The 20,338-nt window shown below is 36.3% G+C and overlaps 1 protein-coding gene across 1 annotated transcript in view; it reads right to left on the bottom strand.

Moving 5' to 3' along the window:
• Window positions 1-1,965: 1,965 nt before the first annotated feature.
• The window catches only part of LOC123322580 (kalirin), a 247,743-nt gene continuing 229,370 nt past the window's right edge, over window positions 1,966-20,338 (bottom strand). The window contains exons 29-33 of the mRNA XM_044910525.1: window positions 14,338-14,677; window positions 8,278-9,383; window positions 7,531-7,669; window positions 5,258-5,656; window positions 1,966-2,341 (exon numbers count right to left, since the gene is read on the bottom strand). Coding sequence (XP_044766460.1) covers window positions 2,222-2,341; window positions 5,258-5,656; window positions 7,531-7,669; window positions 8,278-9,383; window positions 14,338-14,677 — 2,104 coding nt within the window. The 3' untranslated portion in view covers window positions 1,966-2,221. The remainder of the gene's footprint in view (window positions 2,342-5,257; window positions 5,657-7,530; window positions 7,670-8,277; window positions 9,384-14,337; window positions 14,678-20,338) is intronic.

Raw genomic sequence — 20,338 nt, 5'->3', positions numbered from 1 at the left:
GTCCAACTGAAGTTTCCTCAAGTTCTCTAGTAGTTTCTTCGGTATCAGGCCTGTAGTTGATATGACAATAGGGATGGTCTTGATATCTTTCAGCTTCCACTGTCTCCTGGTTTGTTCCTCGATATCTCTGTACTTTGAAATTTTTTCAGTGTGCCTATCTAGAAGATTGTTATTATTTGGAATCGCCACATCGACGAATAGTGCTCTGTCCTCATCCTTATTGAGCAATATGAGGTCTGGTCTATTGTGAGTTATTTTCCGGTCTGTGAGAATCCCAGTAGAGCTTGTGATGTTCATTTTCCAATACAGCATCCGGTTGGTAATTGTAATAAGGAACCTTTTTCGAACTTAGAAGTTGGTGTTTTAGTGCTAATTCTTGGTGAAGAATCTTGACAACAGCATCGTGTCTACTTTTGTACTCCGTGCCCGCGAACTTCTGCCATCCCCCGGTGATGTGCTGGATAGTTTCATGTGTCGCACAGCCATAACGACAGCTACCATCCGCCACTGAGGCATCTTTGGCGATATATTTCATGTAGTTCCTTGTCGGAATCACCTGGTCCTGGATGGCGAGGATAAAGCCCTCTGTCTCGGGAAACAACCTTCCGAAAGTCAACCAGCAGTTCGACGCAGATATGTCGACGTAATCATGATTGACCTCGTTCTGGTGCCTTCCATGCAAAGGTTTGCCAATTAGTTTCTGTATTCTGCAGATTGTTCGACAGTTTCCAAGTGGTCCTGTTGTAGCTTTAACGGAGTAGAACTATCAGCAACACAAACTACTCGATGGAGTTCTGACGAAACAACCTTGTTCAGGAAATATCTTCGAAGTCCTTTAATTTCCTGGGACATGCGGTTGGACAAGTCAACAATTCCTCTACCCCCGAGGTGTCGTGGCACCTGTCCGTTCTATTGAGCTTTTGGGATGATGTTTATTATGTTTTGTCAGCATTGTCGTTATTTTTCTCTGTAGGGCTGCTAAATCCTTGGTGGTCCAAGAGATGATACCGAATGAGTAGCTTAGCGCCGAGCAAGCGTAGGTATTAATCGCTTTTATCAGATTCTTGCTATTAAGACCAGTTCTCATTATCCTTCACAATCTTCGGGTGAGCTCCTCCGTTAATTCTTTCTTCATCTGGTTCTGATTGTTTTTTCTTGCCTGTTTTATGCCTAGATACTTGTATTATTATTATTTGCGCCAGAGTCGTTGTGGCTCGATTAGCCTTTCGGGTACTGCGACCATGTAGATCTTTTGTTCTCTACCCTACTCATTCATAGGAACCCAAGGAGGTCGTCAATGATGTTGATAAAACCGATAACATCCTTAGGGCTCTTAGCCGTTACCTCGTGAGTATCCAGGACCGGTTTCCCCATATGAGTGGTTCTTAGGGGCGCCAGCTCTGGACACTTGCATACCATGTGTTCAGCTGTTTCTGTTTCTGATCCACAGATCCTACAAATCTCATCTGCTGACTTCACTATACGGTACAAGTGATATTTGTACCGACAGTGCCCTGTCAGCAGTCCCACCATCAACCGAAGCTCAGCTCGTGACAGCTTTAGCAGTTTTCTGGTGTAGGTCGGTGAAATCATCACGAATTTCTTTGACTGAGTAAGTCTAGGAGTGTTTCTTCAGATGGTTATTCTGATGTTCAACTCCCATTGTTGGACCGTTGCCTTATATTGGTATTTTCCGGGCCCACAGAAAGGCTCAGATCCAGCAGGTATGAACCTTGATGCTCTTTTTACAAGTTCATCGGCTTTCTCGTTTCCTTCAACACCGCAGTGCCCTGGTACCCATAGTAGAGTCACTTTGTCGTCTCTGGCCAGTTGCTTTATGGATCTATCTCTTGCGCTTTCAATTTCATCAAAGAAAACGAAAGAAAAAAATCGTTTTTCGAATATTCTGTTAATCAAGTACCTACCCTTGTTCCCTCCATAAGAAATACCGTTGAGTCAACGAAATCTCTTGAATTTTTATTGAATAAATAACAATCACACTTTTTACATCTAAATACTCATATAAATATTTAAAAGGTCTAAATTATTTGAAAAGAATTATTAAAATTACATACGTTACTATAAAATCAATCCAGTTCTTACATAATATACTTTAATGGCTAAGAGGAAGATTAACAGATTTAAAAATCAATATCACATGCTTCAATTATACTAAAAAGTCTCGTAAAACAAATTTGAAAAAAGTCTATATCAAAACGCCTCAGAACAAATTGTGGGGCTTCGGTTGTGGACTAGTTGGTGATGCAGAAACGTTCGTTGGATGCCTTCGTTGCATAAATGTTCTCAGGTTGGAAGATGGAATAGTAACAGATGGGCCATCCTATAAAAATCATTAGTTGTGGGTTTCATTCGATCAAAGCAATTTTCTGATAAATTCAAAGATGCATTACTACTACAAACAAAGTTAATAGCTTTGTTCGCGGTGCAATTCGTAATCTATTCTGAATCGATGGGAATTTCGAATTTTCACCAATGCAAAAATAACGAAACAAACCAGTATCACCTGCAATATATCCATCATTCTTTGTGCATTGGTGGAATCGTGAATTCCTAGGTTAGATTCTAGACGATTCGCTAGATATCTATCACCTCTCAGAAGATTCAGAACCGGTTTAGAATTGCATCGCGAACTTAACCAGTATTTCACACTATAGAAAGTTTCCTTCACTGTGAAGGAAGGCTTTATTTGTCTGACATTTTCTGAAATGTTGAAGTAGATGATTGAATATGGGAAATCCAGGGGAGTTGAACCCCTTTTTTCTCTGAAGCTACTTAAGTTGTATCTGTAAATGGTAGCAACTAATTTTTTGCGTCAAGATATCATGCCGAAATAGGTAACGATAGATAATAGTAGAGTGATGGCAGGATGAACATTTTGAGTACAGAAATTATTGGCTCATGTGTCCCTAACCCATAGGAGAGCTGAACAGGGGGAGAGAGAGACTTGACCTTAAGTTTGTTTATCAGGCGAAAAACATTGAAAGAAAACAATTTCCAATGACCAACGATTGTATATGCCAAAGTTTTCATAATCAGATGTATCAGCGTAAGAAATACATATTTTCTATCTCAAAGGTACTCGCACTTATTTCCGAGATGTTTTTTATTTTTTTTTACCTTTGTATATTTTTATATTTATTTCAATTATTCAATTTTTTCTTGAAGCAATCTATTACTGGTAGATTCGGGTAACAGCCATGTACCTTGGGACATAATTGCCCCCCTTGCAGATTTCTTTCTTACCATTTATGAGTAGAGGGACAAACTTATAAGATTGTGTAGCGTCTTATCGGTTAGTTCAACAATTAATTCATGTTGAGATTGCTGTGTCCAGAGCGTTTGAATTGACTGGAGAAATTAACGAATTCAGGAGAGTAAAAGGGCTTTTTTTTATGGCCCTTAAACTTTCTAGTGTCCTGTACATGTGTTTCACTTTGTGCATGTGTAATTTTTTTTTCTGGATACGTGGGATATTCGGATATTACATATGTGATGAAACAAATTAAACAGCAACACGGATCTCATTCATGTATTTTGTTGTTTCATAGAGTGACCTGGGACAATGCCGAATAGATACAAGCGGCGCATTGGCAACAGGAAATATGCCGATTTTTTGCAGGATATTATTATTTACGTTATTTCCACAAAGAAATCACAAAAGAATGAAAGAAATCAAAGTTCCCTTGTTTTGTTCAGTTTTTTTACATTTGAGTTGCAATATATTTACTTTCGCTGTAATAGGGTTTTATCATTTAATTTCCTTACCGAATTTCAACTATATAATCACGAATTCTAATTTTTTGAAACTATACACCGTCCCAAGTCAACTATTTCATTTGAAAGTTAAAAAATCAATAGATTTTAACTTGTGTCCCAAGCCTCCCAAATCGGTGGGTGACTCGGGACAAGTATATTTTATTTTTTTCAAAATTTATATCCTTATTCTGGAGCATGGTATATATCCTTATCTGAGTCATTAAGCATATTCGATCCTCTTTTTCAGATAAAAACAGGTCAACGTTTTGAAAATACGACAATTTGAATTGAAAAATGGTCCCAAGTCACCTGAATCTGCGGCACTAAGCTCAGTGTGGGAAACTTGGACCACTGATTAGGTCTCTCGACCATAGCATGGGTCAAGTCTTCCGCACTGCCTTTTAGTCTATTCAACAGATATTTTCTTTAAACTTTTACAACTATTATTAAAAAGGGTTTTCGTTCGTAAAAAGAATATTAATCAATGAAAACAATAAAACTAAGGCCCGGTACTTTCACGTGCCAATAACTAAATTTATTCGATAAATAAGTCTTATTCTTAGGATAAGTAAAAATGCAGTCTTTTCACTTTCAGATAGTGTTATTCATCGAATAAATCTGTCATTGAAACTCGTCAATAAAATTTTATTTGTCATAGATCGAATGTCGGTACGTCATTATTGGTTGAATTTTCAAGATTCTGGATGTATGGTTATTTTTTGTGTGATTTTCACGGAATATTTGCTTTCTAGTTGGAATTATAACAATTTCTACAATGAGGTCTCTTATTTTACATTAATCAGTGAAAAGTAGTATACCGTGTTTTCACAGAATTGTTATTCGTCAAATAATTTCATCTGAAAGCACCGAAATAAGGTATCCTTCAGATAGGAAATTATTCGACAGATACTTATTGACAGTGAATAAAATTTATTTGAAGGTGAAAGTACCGGGCCTAAATAAAACCACGCACCTATTAAACTTAAACTAGTTGTGCCTTGTTACGAGTATGTCGCGAGCATAGACATATAGACAAGGACTGTGCCTTCCCTCTCTATCTATGCATGAAATATGATCAAAAAAAGTTACGGAGAGAAACTAAACATTTGGCGTGCATTTGTCTTTTTCTAGAATTTTGATTGGTCCACACTCCCCTCTATGTGAACAAAAAAGTGACAGGTAAATGCCCGACGATCATTTCTCTCTTTCTATAAAAAAGACAATTTCATGCTGACATTGCTCAGTCCATGTCTCTATGTCTATGGTCGCAAGCTATTTACCGTTAGCGCGAAATTTGAATTGAAATATTTGAGGTGGTTTAAGTCTCCTACCTGAGCAAGTCTCCCGGACTCCCCCTACATCTCACACTTGTTAACATTCATCCTCCAAATTAATCGAACAGATTAGACCTAATTCTTCTATGCACTTTCGGTTCATTTACTCGAAAATTATTCATTGTGTACCTTATTATATAACTCACCTCGGTGATCCAGGAATAAGTTAACGCCTCCTCCATGGACAGCCTTTGTGCGGGTACCAACACAAGAAATTTCCCTATGAGTTCTTTTGCCGCGTTCGAAATGCGGTCGAAATATTGCTCCGGATAACAATAGTCGCATTTGAGAATATTGGCCGTTGTCTCTTCCATAGAGTCGTCCAGAAAAGGTGAAACGCCACTGAGCAAGACATAGAGGAAAACACCAACCGCCCAGAAGTCGGTGTGTTTCCCAACGGGCTGTCCTAGCACCAATTCTGGCGAGGCAAATTCTAGGCAAGCCGGTGGCAGGATCACGTTCTTCTGGGTGTTGACGGAATCGCCAAAATCTATCAGTTTCAAGACGTGGGTGGGATTGGATACGTCGATAAGTACATTTTCTGGCTGCAAAAAAAGATCTCGGTTTATGATTGTTATACTCAAGAAAATGATTCAATTATTATAATTAAGAATATATTATTATGAAGATATTCGAATAGTATATATAGTTATAGTGAGAAGGGGTTACAGTTCACTGCGACCTTGAGGTCTATTGTGCCCCCTAACAGAGCTGTTTTCATCGCGCCCTTTACAGCTCGCCTTCCAGATCCAAAGTATCCTTCGAATAGTAACTGTACTAGTAAGTCCGTAGATCTACCTTCTTGGTAGATTCACCTTTTCGGCCTAATTCGCCGCAGACGTGGCTCGAGCCTTCGGCCCTCGCAGTTCGCCTCGTAAGATGTATTGATATCTAGTTAGCCTAGACCAGTTTCATGCATAAAAAAAATATTGCGTTACCATAGCAACGAACAATAACTCATTAGAAGTGTCAGGGTGAAGTTTGAGGTCAAAAAAGTAAACCAGAGTTACTAGATAAATTAAAAGAAATAAGATGTCCACCGAAATTGTGAAAATCGAAAACTTGGAGTATCGAGCCATCATCAAGTACTTGTATTTGAAAGGGTTAAGAGGTAAGCAGGTTTACCTAGATATGCTTAATACCCTTGGTGATCAATGTCCTTCGTATGAGACCGAGAAAAATTGGACTGCAAGCATCAAAAGAGGTAAATTTTCTATTGAAGATGATGACCGATCGGGAAGGCCAGTTTCTGTGTCAGTCCCCGAAAATATCGATGCAGTTCATTACATGATTTTATCAGACCGTCGAATTGGGCTAAAAAGGATATCTGAAGCACTGAATATTTCATACGAACGCGTTCATCATATAGTTCACGTCAATTTGGACATGCATCGCGCTCGATCTGTGCTCGATTTGAAAACGATGTAGACTTCTTAAACTGAATTGTTACCATGGATGGTACATTTCTACGATCCAAAAACAAAGCAAGAATCGATGGAAAGGCGACACTCTGGTTCTCCAAGATCTAAGAAGTTTCGTGTCCAAAAATCTGCTGGGAAAGTTCTTGCTTAAGTTTTTTGGGATTGCCATGGAGATTCATGATCGAGTTTTTGGATAAGGGTAGAACAATAACCGGAGATTCCTATTCGACATTACTAACCACTCTACGGGAAAAAATTAAGGAGAAAAGACGCGGAAAGCTATCCAAAGGTATTTTGTTTTTGCAGGATAACGCCCTTGCACACAAATCTCATGTTGCCATGGAAAAACTTCGTGATTTAGGGTTTGAATTACTAGAACACCCCCCTTATTAACCAGATTTGGCTCCATCCGACTATCATCTCTTTCCTCAACTGAAAAAAGTTTGAAAGGTGGTAAATTTTCTTCCAACGAGGAGGTAATAGAAGCTGTGGAGGTTTGGTTTGCAGAGCAAGAAGAAACATTTTTTTCTGAAAGGTTTAGAGACATTGTAGGTTCGCTGTAATAAATGTATCCAATCAAGAGGAGAATATGTTGAGTAATAAAATATTTTGACATTGGAATTTTGTTTGGTTCTATAGTAGGCTAAGAATTTTTCAATATATCCTCATATATTATTTTGAAGATATTTGAATAAAAGCTGTACAATATGGAACACGTTAAGTATGAGAGTCAGTAGACACTGTACCAGCAAGAGTTAATGTAAAACATATCTATACTGATATGAGATAGGCATCTTTCATATAAATGGTATAACTCTTCAAATCGCTCATACTCATTTTCCCGCCTATTTTAAAATGGGGTAGTCAAACATTGAAAGCATATAAAGCTATTAAAAAAATATAAAGACAAATGCAGAATCTGGAAATTTCTTTCTTAATTAGCTATTTTATACTTGATACAAATGAGATAAAACAATGAAAAGCAGCCGTATACTAACCTTGATATCTAAATGCGATAAATCTTTTTTATGCAGCCAAGATAAAGCTGCAATCATTTGTTTGGCGTAACTCTTCGCTTCACTTTCCGAATAACTTTCTTTTTCGCCTAGGTATGTGAACAGGTATGGACCTTTTACCCTGTGAAAAACAATCAATTTATGTCATGGGAGTGGTATTAGAGAAAATACATTAATTCTGTACAACACTTTCATTCGTTGATATGAAAAAGGAGATTCAGCCCATTCATAATTCTCTGTTTCTCGATGAGGTTGCACGTATTGAAAGAAAAATGGTTTAATCATTACTCCACACCACTCAGCTCAGAATTCTCAAATATTTCTCTTATTGACCTAGCATGCTTTAATTAAGTGGAGTCATGAAAGCAGGAGGTATTGAAAATCTTCCAATATTCTATTGCCATTTTGGGTGGATGGACGATACTCCACACACTACACACTGTGAGGAGCTTTCAAAAACTAAAAGTCGTTCTAGATCGTGGTTGGGAAATATTTAGAGTTTTTATTAAAGATGCAGCAAAAAAAATAGTGAGTGTTCTACCTTCTCCGGAAACATTAGTATTTTATGAAGAAACATGGGATCTAATAAACACCCTTTAATTCATTGATAAAATTCGAAGGGCTGACTTATTTTAAGCACCCAAGTTGCATTTAATGATAAGACATGGTTGAAGTTGGTCGATTGGTTGTGAATTAAACAATAGGAATTGACTCAAGGTTAATACTCACAATTCTAGTACTATTGTGTCTATCCCCGGGTGCGGTGCATTGTCGAATAAGGCTAATCCCCTAATGATATTGACGTGCTGCATCCCGGCCAGCAGGGAATACTCCGCCTGCGTTATGTGATGCGGTTGTTTTCTCCTCGTCACCTGTTTCAGTGCCACCTCGACCTGCGTCCCCCTGTCTTTCGCCCTCTTCACTATGGAGAACCTGCCCCTATCCAGCTCTTCCAACTCCACGTATCTCCTCCTGAACTGCTCCTGCTGCCATCTCAGATTGTCGGCCACGGGCAGAGTCACCGCTATGCTCGGCAAACTGATCAGTTTATTCTGCGCCGCGATGATCCTGAAACTGTACGTTTCCCCGGGAGTCAAGTTCTCTATCGTGTACGATTTCGCCTCTATGATTCGGCCACCGTTGATCGTCAGCCACTCGCCCGAACCCAATCGGCAGTATTCCAGATAGAACTTGTCGTAAGCGGTGCTCTCCCACGTCAAGTGCACGCTGGAACAGGACACGACCTGAATGGATGGTTCGTGGAGGGGGGTGAAAGGCTCCGATACGCTCAGAACGGAGGTGCTTTCAATCGAGCCGTACTCGTTGGAGATGGTGACCGAGTACTTTCCGGAATCGGACTTTTTGACATTTTCGATCGTCAGCACGGCCAGACCTTCCTCGCTCTGGCTCATGTGCAGTTTGGCGTTACGTAAGACGACCACTTCGGGCTCCAGCTTCTTCCAGCATATCTTGGTGGCGCGACCGCAGTGACGTATGCGGCACCTGAGCGTCACCTCCGAACCGCACTGCGCGTTCGCGTCTCTCAGGTGTTCGATGAACTCCGGTAGGGGATTTTCCGCTATGGACGTTTCTTGCAGCGAGTTCTCGTGAGATCTTCTGCCCGGTTTCTTGAATTTGAAGGACCACGGCCTGCGATTGTAGACAGAGAGCACGTGGGCTGGGACCCAAATTTCCTCCAGATGGGAATTCGTTTTGATGAGATAGCCCTGGGTGGGATCGTGCTTGACGACGGTAACTATGTCCCCCAATGTAAGGTCGGGCCATTCGCAAACCAAGCGTGCTTGACTACCGGGCGGCAGCACGGTATTGTCAGGCTGTTGGAAGAAATTGATGTTAAGTTCACTCGATTCAGGATATTGACATCGTACGTGATACATGATACTGCGAGTTCTGTGAACGATGAACTGTTTTAAACTTATTTATGTATCATGCAGTTATTTATATTTGGTGTTAATAGCAATCTACCATTCTCTTGTTATATTATTCAGTGTTAAATTGAAAAATTAGTTGAGTTTCAACTAATTTCATAAGTGGTATGAAACCTAGAAAACGATGCAGTCATAAGACACCGTACAGTACATTTTCGATACGAGATGGAAGCAGTTTGTACCATGATTTGTGCATATGACAACGCAATTCACATGAAATAACTGTTATACAAAATTTTAACAGTAGATTCTTGAAGTCGAAAGAAACACTTTTTTCCTGTACCATTTTTTCCGATTCGGCCCTGATGAAAAGATATAGCCTATTTTAAGTTTTCATAATGAGCTGTGCCACCCCTGGAAAAACAAAATTACCTTCAGAATGACAAGCTAAATCTATGACAACACACCTGTGGATCTTTTCAACAGAGTTGCATTCAGCCAAAGTCCCCAATTTTCCGAATATCACAGATATTTTTAATTTTCGAACATTATACGAGAAAATATGAAGAATACTTTTATTTTACAAAACGTTTAAATATTCATTAAATAGCAACCAACTTAGTTTAAAGAGTTGGGTTCTTTGAATTTTTTGTATTTTTATGGTACGTAATGGTTATAATGAGAAAACTGGAAGACGTGGGTGATATCTTGTGTTCGAAAAAGATGCATCAAATAAATGAAAAACTATATCCCGAAAATCATCTCATTCGATGAAACCGTTTGTGAGATAGAACTAAAAATAACATTTTTTTATGGTTTTTCAACAGCCTGCATCTTAAACCGAGCCGATTCAGGAAAAATGGCAAAGAAAAGAGGTGTATCTTTTAACCTCTAATGTCCTCTTATATACTGTTAAAATATTTGTACGAGTCAAAGAGCCTTTATATACTGGGTGATTCGTAACTATTGGGACATAGACTAAGGGCAGATTGTTTGGACCAAAATATGGCGATAGGACCAAATATACCTGAATAAAATATTGTGTGGAAAAAGATAGAGGGCGTTAAAGTTGAATTTTTTTTTCGTTTTTTGCTAATAATTTCACTGTATATTTTTTCATCCGTTTTTAAGAAAAACAAAATTGAACAATTCAGAGCATCGGAAGGGAATTTGAAGTGACGATTTATTTATTTTATTTATTTATTTCGACGATAAAGCATAATTGAAAACAATGTAACATTAAAAGAATAAACTTAAATTAAATGTTCTACGTGGCCTCCTCCGACTTCTATGACTTTTCTAATTCTTTTAATAAAGGACTTTCGAACTTCGAAGAAAATATTATTCTGTCCCCTTATAAAAAATTCAACTTTACCGTCCTCTATCTTTTTCCACAGCAATATTTTATTGAGGTATATTTGGTCCTATCGCCATATTTTGGTCCAAACAATCTGCCCTTAGCCTATGTCCCAATAGTTATGAATCACCCTGTATAAAGATACTGATTGATTTTGGGTTTCCACAGCCTTCCTACGAAACTGATATGACCTTTACAAAGTACCAATCTAATTGGCAGATGGCGATCATCAAAAAAAATAAAGACAAAAAGTTTAGAAATAAAAATGATAGTTTCAATGTTCTTGCAGTTCTTGCCAAATTTTTCATGATGTGCGGACTTTGGTCAAAGTTCAGGGAATAATGTCAACTGCAAGTTTTGATTTTCAACTTGTTAATGAAGCTATTTATGCCATAAAAATACAAAATTATAATGAATTGAGATTGAATGACAAATATCTCATAGTCAATACCTATATATTTTTTTCTCATATATCTAGGCAATATTATTGTATTGAAGAAGGTTATCAGAAGCTCCTGTTGTTTTGACTCAGCTACAGAAATTCCGACAAAAATTGTTCATCAATATGAGAATAAAGACATCGTTTAGTGTGAAACTGAATAACTGGAACGTAATGAAATCAATACTTAGTGGAGATGCTGATGGGTTCGAAGCGATACAATAAAAATACCAAGAAAACTGAAACCACATATAATAAAAACATAATGACGAGAGATAAATAAATATTGATGATAAATGAATGAAGATCATAAGCAATTGAAGAATTTCGGGCAAAATTGAACTCTGGAGAAGAAGAGCTTCCAACTTCCAAGGTTGAATGTCCAGTATCAGTGTTCATCGAGCTGATTTGAAGCAATTATTTTAGGGAAATAACTATTTATTATTATTCCAGAAGTGGTGTAAAACACACTTGTAAGAACTACTGACTGGTGAGAGTTTTGTACGATATGCAAATATTCGTTAAGAAAATTCCAAACAGACAGCAAAGCAAGGCCGATGGCAAGCACGACAATGCAATTATTTGTTGCCATTTTTTGCCCCCCCCAAAGATATCCCAAATTCGCCTCCAGATTACCTGATGGTCCGAAAGGTTCCGGAAAAAACAAATTTTGACGATTATTTGTTCCTTAAATGCGATCATTACAGAAATAATGACCACTCTAGATCAATCTGAATCTTAATCCAATGGTAATAAAACATTGTTTTGAAAGTGATATTCATTTCTATGAGTTCACAGGAAATTCGTTTCATCCATTAGCAGTGTCGGATATATATAATGGATTTTCCATTTTCATATGGGTAACCTTTTTCATCATCATGAAATAATGATAACAGTACATTCAACACAGATCCCATAATTATGACAAATATCTTGATTTTTTTAGAAGTGGTAGTAGTAGATAAGTATTATATACTATGCATGAGAATGTTAAACACGTGTTTATGATGAAGATAGTGATGAGTGGTGATTAATTCATATGATCATGCTCACCGTTCGTAAAGAAATTCCAGGCAATCCTACTGTAAACCAAATTGTCTATTTATTTTAATGGCAGACACTTTAACTCTAACTAATACATATTTCATATAATAATTCCTAATATACTGATGCAGTGCTTCGTGCAACGGAAAAATTCCATTCTAATGGTAATTAAAATTCACGGTTACACCTTTCATATCTAAGGTTAGTCAGTCTGTTTCCAAGCTCTTTTAGGATACCTAAGAGAAAAAAACGTGCAAATTTATAAAATATATAATATCTACCCTTATCGTATTAATATAGAGCTTTGAAATGCAAAAAAAACACTTTACATATAGCGAAAAGGGACCCCAGTATTTGAAGATTTGTAAAAAGCGAGTTTTCAAAGAAGGGAAATAAATATACCTTGGTAAAAAGTTATCATCATTTCGGCTATTCAAAAGATATGTATGTATGTTGTAGCTATATTCTTGAGTATAACTAATATAATATAATAATATATATTATATAAGTGTAATTTAAGGGATAATATTCAATCATAATAAATGAAATTATATTTTATTAAATCCCGTTAACACAAATTTAATGGAATTTTGAACAAATCTTCAAACATTGATACCTACATACCTTAAATGCAAACAAGGAACTGAAATAGTCGTATAATAATAGAAACAGAATATGCATTTGATCATCATGCATAAATGTGTGGATATCTTCAAAGGTTGAGCTATAAGTAAGCGTAAAGGACTCCATAGCGCAAATATAATAACATTAAGTACAAAGCCACAAGCAGAAAGCTATTCTACAAAAACATTCACTTCTCAAAGCAGTATAATATTCTGTTTTCCCAAAGATCATTTTAAAGTGAACACCAATTTTTTTTGCATAATACTGACAATGCGGGCTATATACGAAAATTTTAAGTGCGCATGCAACGGTAAAATAATATTACAACAGAGATTTATTTATACTTCAGCATCAGAATTTATTCGACTCTGTTCAGTTTAAAATTTACATGTATCAATTTGGAAATTTGAAAATTTATGAAGCAGAATTGCCGAAAAATATTTCCAGTTGTCTGAAATGAAGAATAATTTTTGACTTTGTCGGCAGAGGGCCGGCAATAAGCGATTTTCCCAGACAGGACCTAAATATGTCGGTACTTCACAATTTCTCAATCACATATGCACAGATTGCGACAGCATAACTCATTCAATTTATGCTGAGATGATTTTCTACATCTTCTTCACTATAGCGTTTTCAAGTCATCAATTTGAACTCATCTACAGGGTGATTCATAACTATTGGGACATAGGCTAAGGGCAGATTGTTTGGACCAAAATATGGCGATAGGACCAAATACACCTCAATAAAATATTGCTGTGGAAAAAGTTAGAGGGCGTAAAAGTTGAATTTTTTTTAAGGGGACAGAATAATATTTTCTTCGAAGTTCGAAAGTCCTTTATTAAAAGAATTAGAAAAGGAATAGAAGTCGGAGGAGGCCACGTAGAACATTTAATTTAAGTTTATTCTTTTTATGTTACATTGTTTTTAATTATGCTTTATCGTCGAAATAAATAAATAAGATAAATGAATCGTTACTTCAAATCCCCTTCCGATGCTCTGAACTGTTCAATTGTGTTTTCCTTAAAATCGGATGAAAAAATATACAGTGAAATTATTAGCAAAAAACGAAAAAAAAAATTCAACTTTTACGTCCTCTATATTTTTCCACAGCATTATTTTATTGAGGTATATTTGGTCCTATCGCCATATTTTGGTCCAAACAATCTGCCCTTAGCCTATGTCCCAATAGTTATGAATCACCCTGTATAATGTAGAATTCGGACATTTATGAACACATGAATCATTTGAAATACTAGCTTTTTTCGAAACAAGTATAACTTGAGGTCCTGAAAATTGTTGATGGTTGATATGTTCCAGAAAATGTTTTTTCATCCGGAATTTTTAATTTTCTTTTTCAGTTTAATGCTCAAAATAGCCAACTCCTTTCCAAGCCTATTAATACTTATAATACAACATTCTTGCAAAAAAAATCTTACCGATGGCTGGTTGGTCTCCGACCACCTACGATGCACTTCACTCTTATTGTCTTTGGGCGAATCTAAGGGCAAAGGTTCACTTTTATGTTTCGATTTGAGTGAATGCTTGAATCCAAAGCCCTCGAATATCCTCCCACTCCTGTGCTTCGTTGGAGCTGGGGATTTATCACAATTTTCATTCAGTTCACTGTGATCCGGTATACCAACGGTATTCGCCTTGTGAATCGTTTTTCGTGCCGGCTTACTCGAAGAAACGGATGATGCGGAGGTGGTACTACTAGTCATTGACACTGTCTTTCTATAAGTCGGATCCCACATGGTGGCTAGATCCGAACTTGAACTGGTCAGGGAATAATCGAATAAATAAACAGAAATACATAATAAATAAAACGAAATAAAAAATTAACCAGATTGTTCCCAAGCACAAAATGTTGAATAGAAGAAGCCCTTAACTTTCTAAGGAAACTTAATAGATTCTCAGTACTTTTTCTGAATTTGCTGTTTTGACTTATTACAGCAGGAACAGCCAGCGAAAGTATTGAAATATCCGAAGAAAAATACTAAGACCCGTTTGCACCAAACATATTTAGTGTTAAGTGTCCCTTAAAATGAACTCTTAACTTTAATTACGTTGCACCTACTGTTAAGTGACATTCAAATGGCAAAAGCTAACCTTAAATTTAAGCGCTCCTGTAATGATCACTTAAATATTTGAGGGCGGGATTCTAACCTAAAATAATTTGTTGAACTGGCTACATAACATTTGTGATGGATTTTGAAAATTGAATGAATTCATTATTGAATATCAAACCTTTTCTTTTGCCTTTATTGTTATGCCATCAGTCTTTCAATTTTCAAGTTTGTGTCAAAAATCATACTCTAGTTAGCAACAAACTCTTTTCTTCTGTTGAGAAGTTGAGTGCCCTTTGTAGATTACCACCACTTGCTTGGCAATCATTCATCGTATTCGTACTAACAAGGACAATGAGGACATTTTTTTTCACGTTCCTCTTCAACATCAATAAAACAAATTCACACAAGACCTTACAAAGAAAGTGTTGTACTTATATAAACTTAGGTACCCTTTATTTGACAATCCTTGACTGACTGACTGACAGGACAATTAAGTTAGGTAAATGAAATGACAGCGATCATCGGAAACCGGCCAACCAATGAAATAGCTTTATTGGTCTAGGATGAAGTTGCAACAAAATGAAAAACAGAAATATTACTAGATATAAAAACTTAAGAGCCCCTTACTCAAGATTCTGTTAAGCCACAGTCGTGGAACTGGGAATAAAATTAAGCGTCCATTAACTTTAAACGACACTTAGTTAAGTACTCGTTTTGAGGGGTATTGGTGCAAACGGGCCTTGGGGTTAATAGTTATAGATTATACAAGGTGACAATTTAAAAACTTGCCAGGCCAATTATGTCACAAGGATGACAGGGGGGCATATTTTGAGCAGAATTGTAAGCCGAAATCTCCTCAACCCTAGGTGTAGGGGCTATCACCCCTATATTCTTTATAGGGTATAGGGGGTGAGATTTACCTCGATTGAAAGATTACTTTTCCCTCTACATGAATACTATGGTTTGCAAGTTTTTATTGATTCCTTGAAGTAGTTACAGGAGGTGACAATTTGAAAACTTGCCAGGCCAATTATGTCTCGACAAGGATGTTTTCAAAGAAAAAGCCGGAGCAGGTAAATTTTTAAAGGGGGGGACATATTTTGAGCGAAATTGTAAGTCGAAATCTCCTCAAACCTAGGTGTAGGGGCTATCAGCCCTAAATTCTTCATAGGGAATAGAAGGTGAGCTAAACCTCAATTGGAAGACAATATGTCCCTCTACATATTACCATTGTCTTCCAATTGAGGTATAGCTCACCCTCTATTCCCTATTAAGAATTTAGGGGTGACAACCCCCAAACCTAAGATTGAGGAGATTTTGGCTTACAATTCAGCTAGAAACATGTCCCCCTCCGGATAAAAATTGACCTGTTCCGGCATTTTCTCTGAAAAGATCCTTGTCGAGACATAATTGGCCTGGCAAATTTTCAAATTGTCAGCCCCTGTAACTAATTCAAGAACTCAATAAAAATGTGCAAACCAAAGTATTCATGTAGAGAGTCAAGTGATCTTTCAATTGAGGTATAGCTTACCCCCTATTCCCTATTGAGAATTTAGGGGTGATAGCTCCTACACCTAGAGTTGAGGAGATTTCGGCTTACAATTCTGCTCAAAATATGTCCCCCCTCCGAATAAAAATTGACCTGTTCCGGCATTTTCTCTGAAATCATCCTTGTCGTGACATAATTGGACTGGCAAGTTTTTAAATTGTCACCCTTTATGAATATCCCACTGAAACTTTGAAACCCAATTGAAACCAATTCAATTCTTGATCCTCAAAAAAATAAAAAATAAAAAAAATCAACGAAAATCGAAAACAAATCTCATGCCAATGAAAACTTGGTTCATTTTTCAGAAGTTAGGGTTAGTCAGTAAGAAAAAGCTTAAGAGTTCTTTTACGTTTTTTATTCTATTGAAAATTTGTATTTCATTGTTCACCAATTAGTAATGTCATATTATATACAAACATACATTCTATTTACACATGGTCATCATAAATTTATCAACAGAAAATACCAGAATACTATGTGAAAATATCGATTGTTTGACAGATTATCTTCCTCTCTTGTGTGTGTTTGCGATTTTTGCTCACTTCATGAATTTCTTAGTTTTAAGATTTCGAAAAAATAAAGCTTACTTCGATAAATATAAATTCTTCAACTTGCATGAGCATATCAAGAAAGTGTTGAGCAAAATCTGGAATTAAAAAATGGTAGTTCAAACTTTTTATGTTTTCTTTCACAAAGAAATATTTTGAAGTGAAAATAAGAAAACCATATGTGAAAATCAATCTTCACCATTTAATGACTACCATTTTCTATTTCCATCGAGAAATTCGCAAGGGTCAAACGTTGTATAAATCCTTAAGAACAATGACAGCAGGTTAGAAACAAAGCAGGATGATATGGTTACTCTCCGAAACATGAATAAACTTGCCAATATTTGGTATAGAATTTTGTTAAAATACAAGAGTCGAAAAATAAAGAAGCTAAATGAGTTTCAACATATTCCAAATACAGGCAAATTTGCTAGACATATAATAGATTCGAGACAAAAATAAATTGGAATAATTTCTTCACTACTTCCATCACCTCGTAAGTTAGGTACTATCACAATATGGAAATACAGGATATGACAGTAATTAGAATGACTCCTTTATAAAATTTGAAGTGACATGTTCAATTGAAGCAGTTTAAAGAGGTGAGGACATATCTTGAATATATTTGGTGCGTAATAAGAAGTCATACAAGCTCAGAGTATGTATCGTCAAAGTTGGTTTTATGAACTAGAAGAAATAATATCAGATGTAATGAGTGTACTTTGACAAGAATATTTTGACAACTGGTACGTAGAATGTGAATACTACACATGAAACTATTCAAATTTTTTTTCACCTTTGAAAATTCATTTTGATTCATCGTCAGTCTTAATTTCAATTTCTGTTTCAAGTGTTCAATTCAAAGATTTTCCTTTACAATGAACATGAACTTGGAACGACTTGTGTTCGGTTGCCAATTATTGGAGGCATTAGTATGGAGTATGATAAAGAAATGGGCGTATGGAAATAGAAGTTATCAGTTTTAGTTAGGTTCCTTTCACAACGTCCGGTTTTTACCCGATGACAACCAGATGAAGAATAATCATCAGGTTTTGTCCGTACGGTGCCTCTCGGGCATTGCAGTTTCGAGATCACTTGAGGGAAATAAAGGGCAAGCTAGAAATATCGAAAATGAAAAATATACAGGGTGACTGTAAACAAATGCGAAGGACTTAGTGAGATGATTCCTCGATGAAAATATGCAGGGGTAGTTCCTATAAATTTTTTTCGAAATCGACCTCCCTTCCAAGATACAGCCTTTGGAAGGCGATGACGAGATGACAGTTTTTGATTTTTTTTACGGGTTCTAAAAAACACTGAGTCATAAAACTATACATTATATGAAGCACTAAGTAGATGATACTCGCACAATTTTTTTAGATCTCGTAACTTTATTATTAGGGGTTGAAAATATCAACATGTATGGGAGGTTATTTTAAACCCCTAACAATGGAGTTATGAGATCTAAAAAAATTGTGTGAGTAACATCTACTTAGTGCTTCATATTATGTTTAGTTTTATGACTCAGTATTTTTTTGAACCCGTAAAAAAAATTTAAAACCGTCAACTCGCCATCGCCTTCCAAAGGCTGTATCTTGGAAAGGAGGTCCATTTCGAAAAAAATTCATAGGAACTACCCCTGTTTATTTTCATCGGGGAATCATCTCCCTAAGTCCTTCGCATTTGTTTACAGACACCCTGTATACAGTTCTAAATCGATATTTATTACTGGATGGTACGGTAAAATCCCGATCATCTGAAAACTGTCATGCCCCTCAATAGGCCAGCGCTGATTATTTGGTCGTACAGCGATAATTATTCTACAAGCTCAATGATAAACTTTGAATGAAGGATGATGTGCTTCTTTTGACCATTTTTTTTCCTATGAACATAGGTCCGATTTGTTTTCGTTTAGGAGTTACAAGCATTTGAAAATTTTTTTTTCATGTTTTGATTGAGTAGGCCTACAGAAAATATCGGTTAATACGGTGATTGACGTTATTTTAATTATTCATTTGACACTTGTTTCACTGAAGATGGAATCAACAATAACCATAATGAACATATATGGGCACTGCAGAATCCATATGCCATAGTCAGTTGGCTGAATGAACATTTCCCAAATAAATGTATAGGTCAATGAGGACCAATACAATGGCCATCTCGTTCGCCTAATCTAAATCCCTTAGATTTCTATTCAATTCAAGATGCAACAAACCAAATACGACCCAAATCTGATCCGCCGAGTAACGCCATCTTTAGTTCATCAATATGAAGCTTGCATTCAAGCCGAAGGTGGATACTTTGAACAATTTGTATCGTCCCAATTATTATGATTCGAACATAAAAATGTGATTTTTCAAATGCTTGTATCTTCTAAACAAAAACGAATCGGATATATGTTCAAACGAAAAAAAAAAATGTTTACAATAAGCACAGTTACCATGTGTCAAAGTTTGTCATAGAGCTCGTAGAACACCCTGTATAAGCGCAGCCGAAAGTAACATCTGGTTGCTTTTCGGCGCGAAAGTGAACCTAAACACTCCAAACAATCTATCTCTGGACATCGGTTAAAAACCCGACGGTGAACACCGGATGTATTTCTGTATCGTTTTTCAAGAAACATCCCTTTATCGAAACTGTCGAGATTAATATACGTTAAATTTAAGGGAAATATTCGTCAAAATGCGAATTAAAGAAAAGTCTAGAAATATGGATAAAAAAAAATTCTAAAACGCCACCATGAAAAATATATTTTGCACGTAAAACGAAAATGATTGTGCATTAGATTTTGGAAATTTTATTCAGATCTTTTCCATTTCTGCCTTAATGATTCACACTAAAAATATTATTTTGCTTTCTTTTTGGCATCAATTGTGTTATGTTGATAACCAATCATTACGAGTCGTGAAATAATAATCGTTGAAAAGTATGTACAGATTATATTGGTATATTCAATAACAAATCATATGCTGAAATAATTTGTTCACTAGATTTTTATTCGTTTCAGTGATGAAATTATCTCTTAATAAGGTGTGGAAACTTTTGATGCTATTAGATTTTATGTTATGCAAATCTAAATACTTCATAGATATATATGTATAATAATGGAAGATTGAAAATATAACAGAAATATGATAAAAAGTCATATAATAATATATTCAAGAAACATCTAACCTCATCCTACTTTTGCAAAGCCAGTTGGAATCAGTAATGTTAGCAGAATTGCAGGAAAAATATTAAGAACCAGACTACCCCAGTCAGTTGGTTA

The sequence above is a fragment of the Coccinella septempunctata genome, chromosome 1 (genome assembly GCF_907165205.1).
Source record: "Coccinella septempunctata chromosome 1, icCocSept1.1, whole genome shotgun sequence".
Taxonomy (NCBI): Eukaryota; Metazoa; Arthropoda; class Insecta; order Coleoptera; family Coccinellidae; genus Coccinella; species Coccinella septempunctata.
The sequence above is the reverse complement of the archived record's forward strand: the minus strand, read 5'-3'. Positions and strand labels throughout refer to the sequence as shown.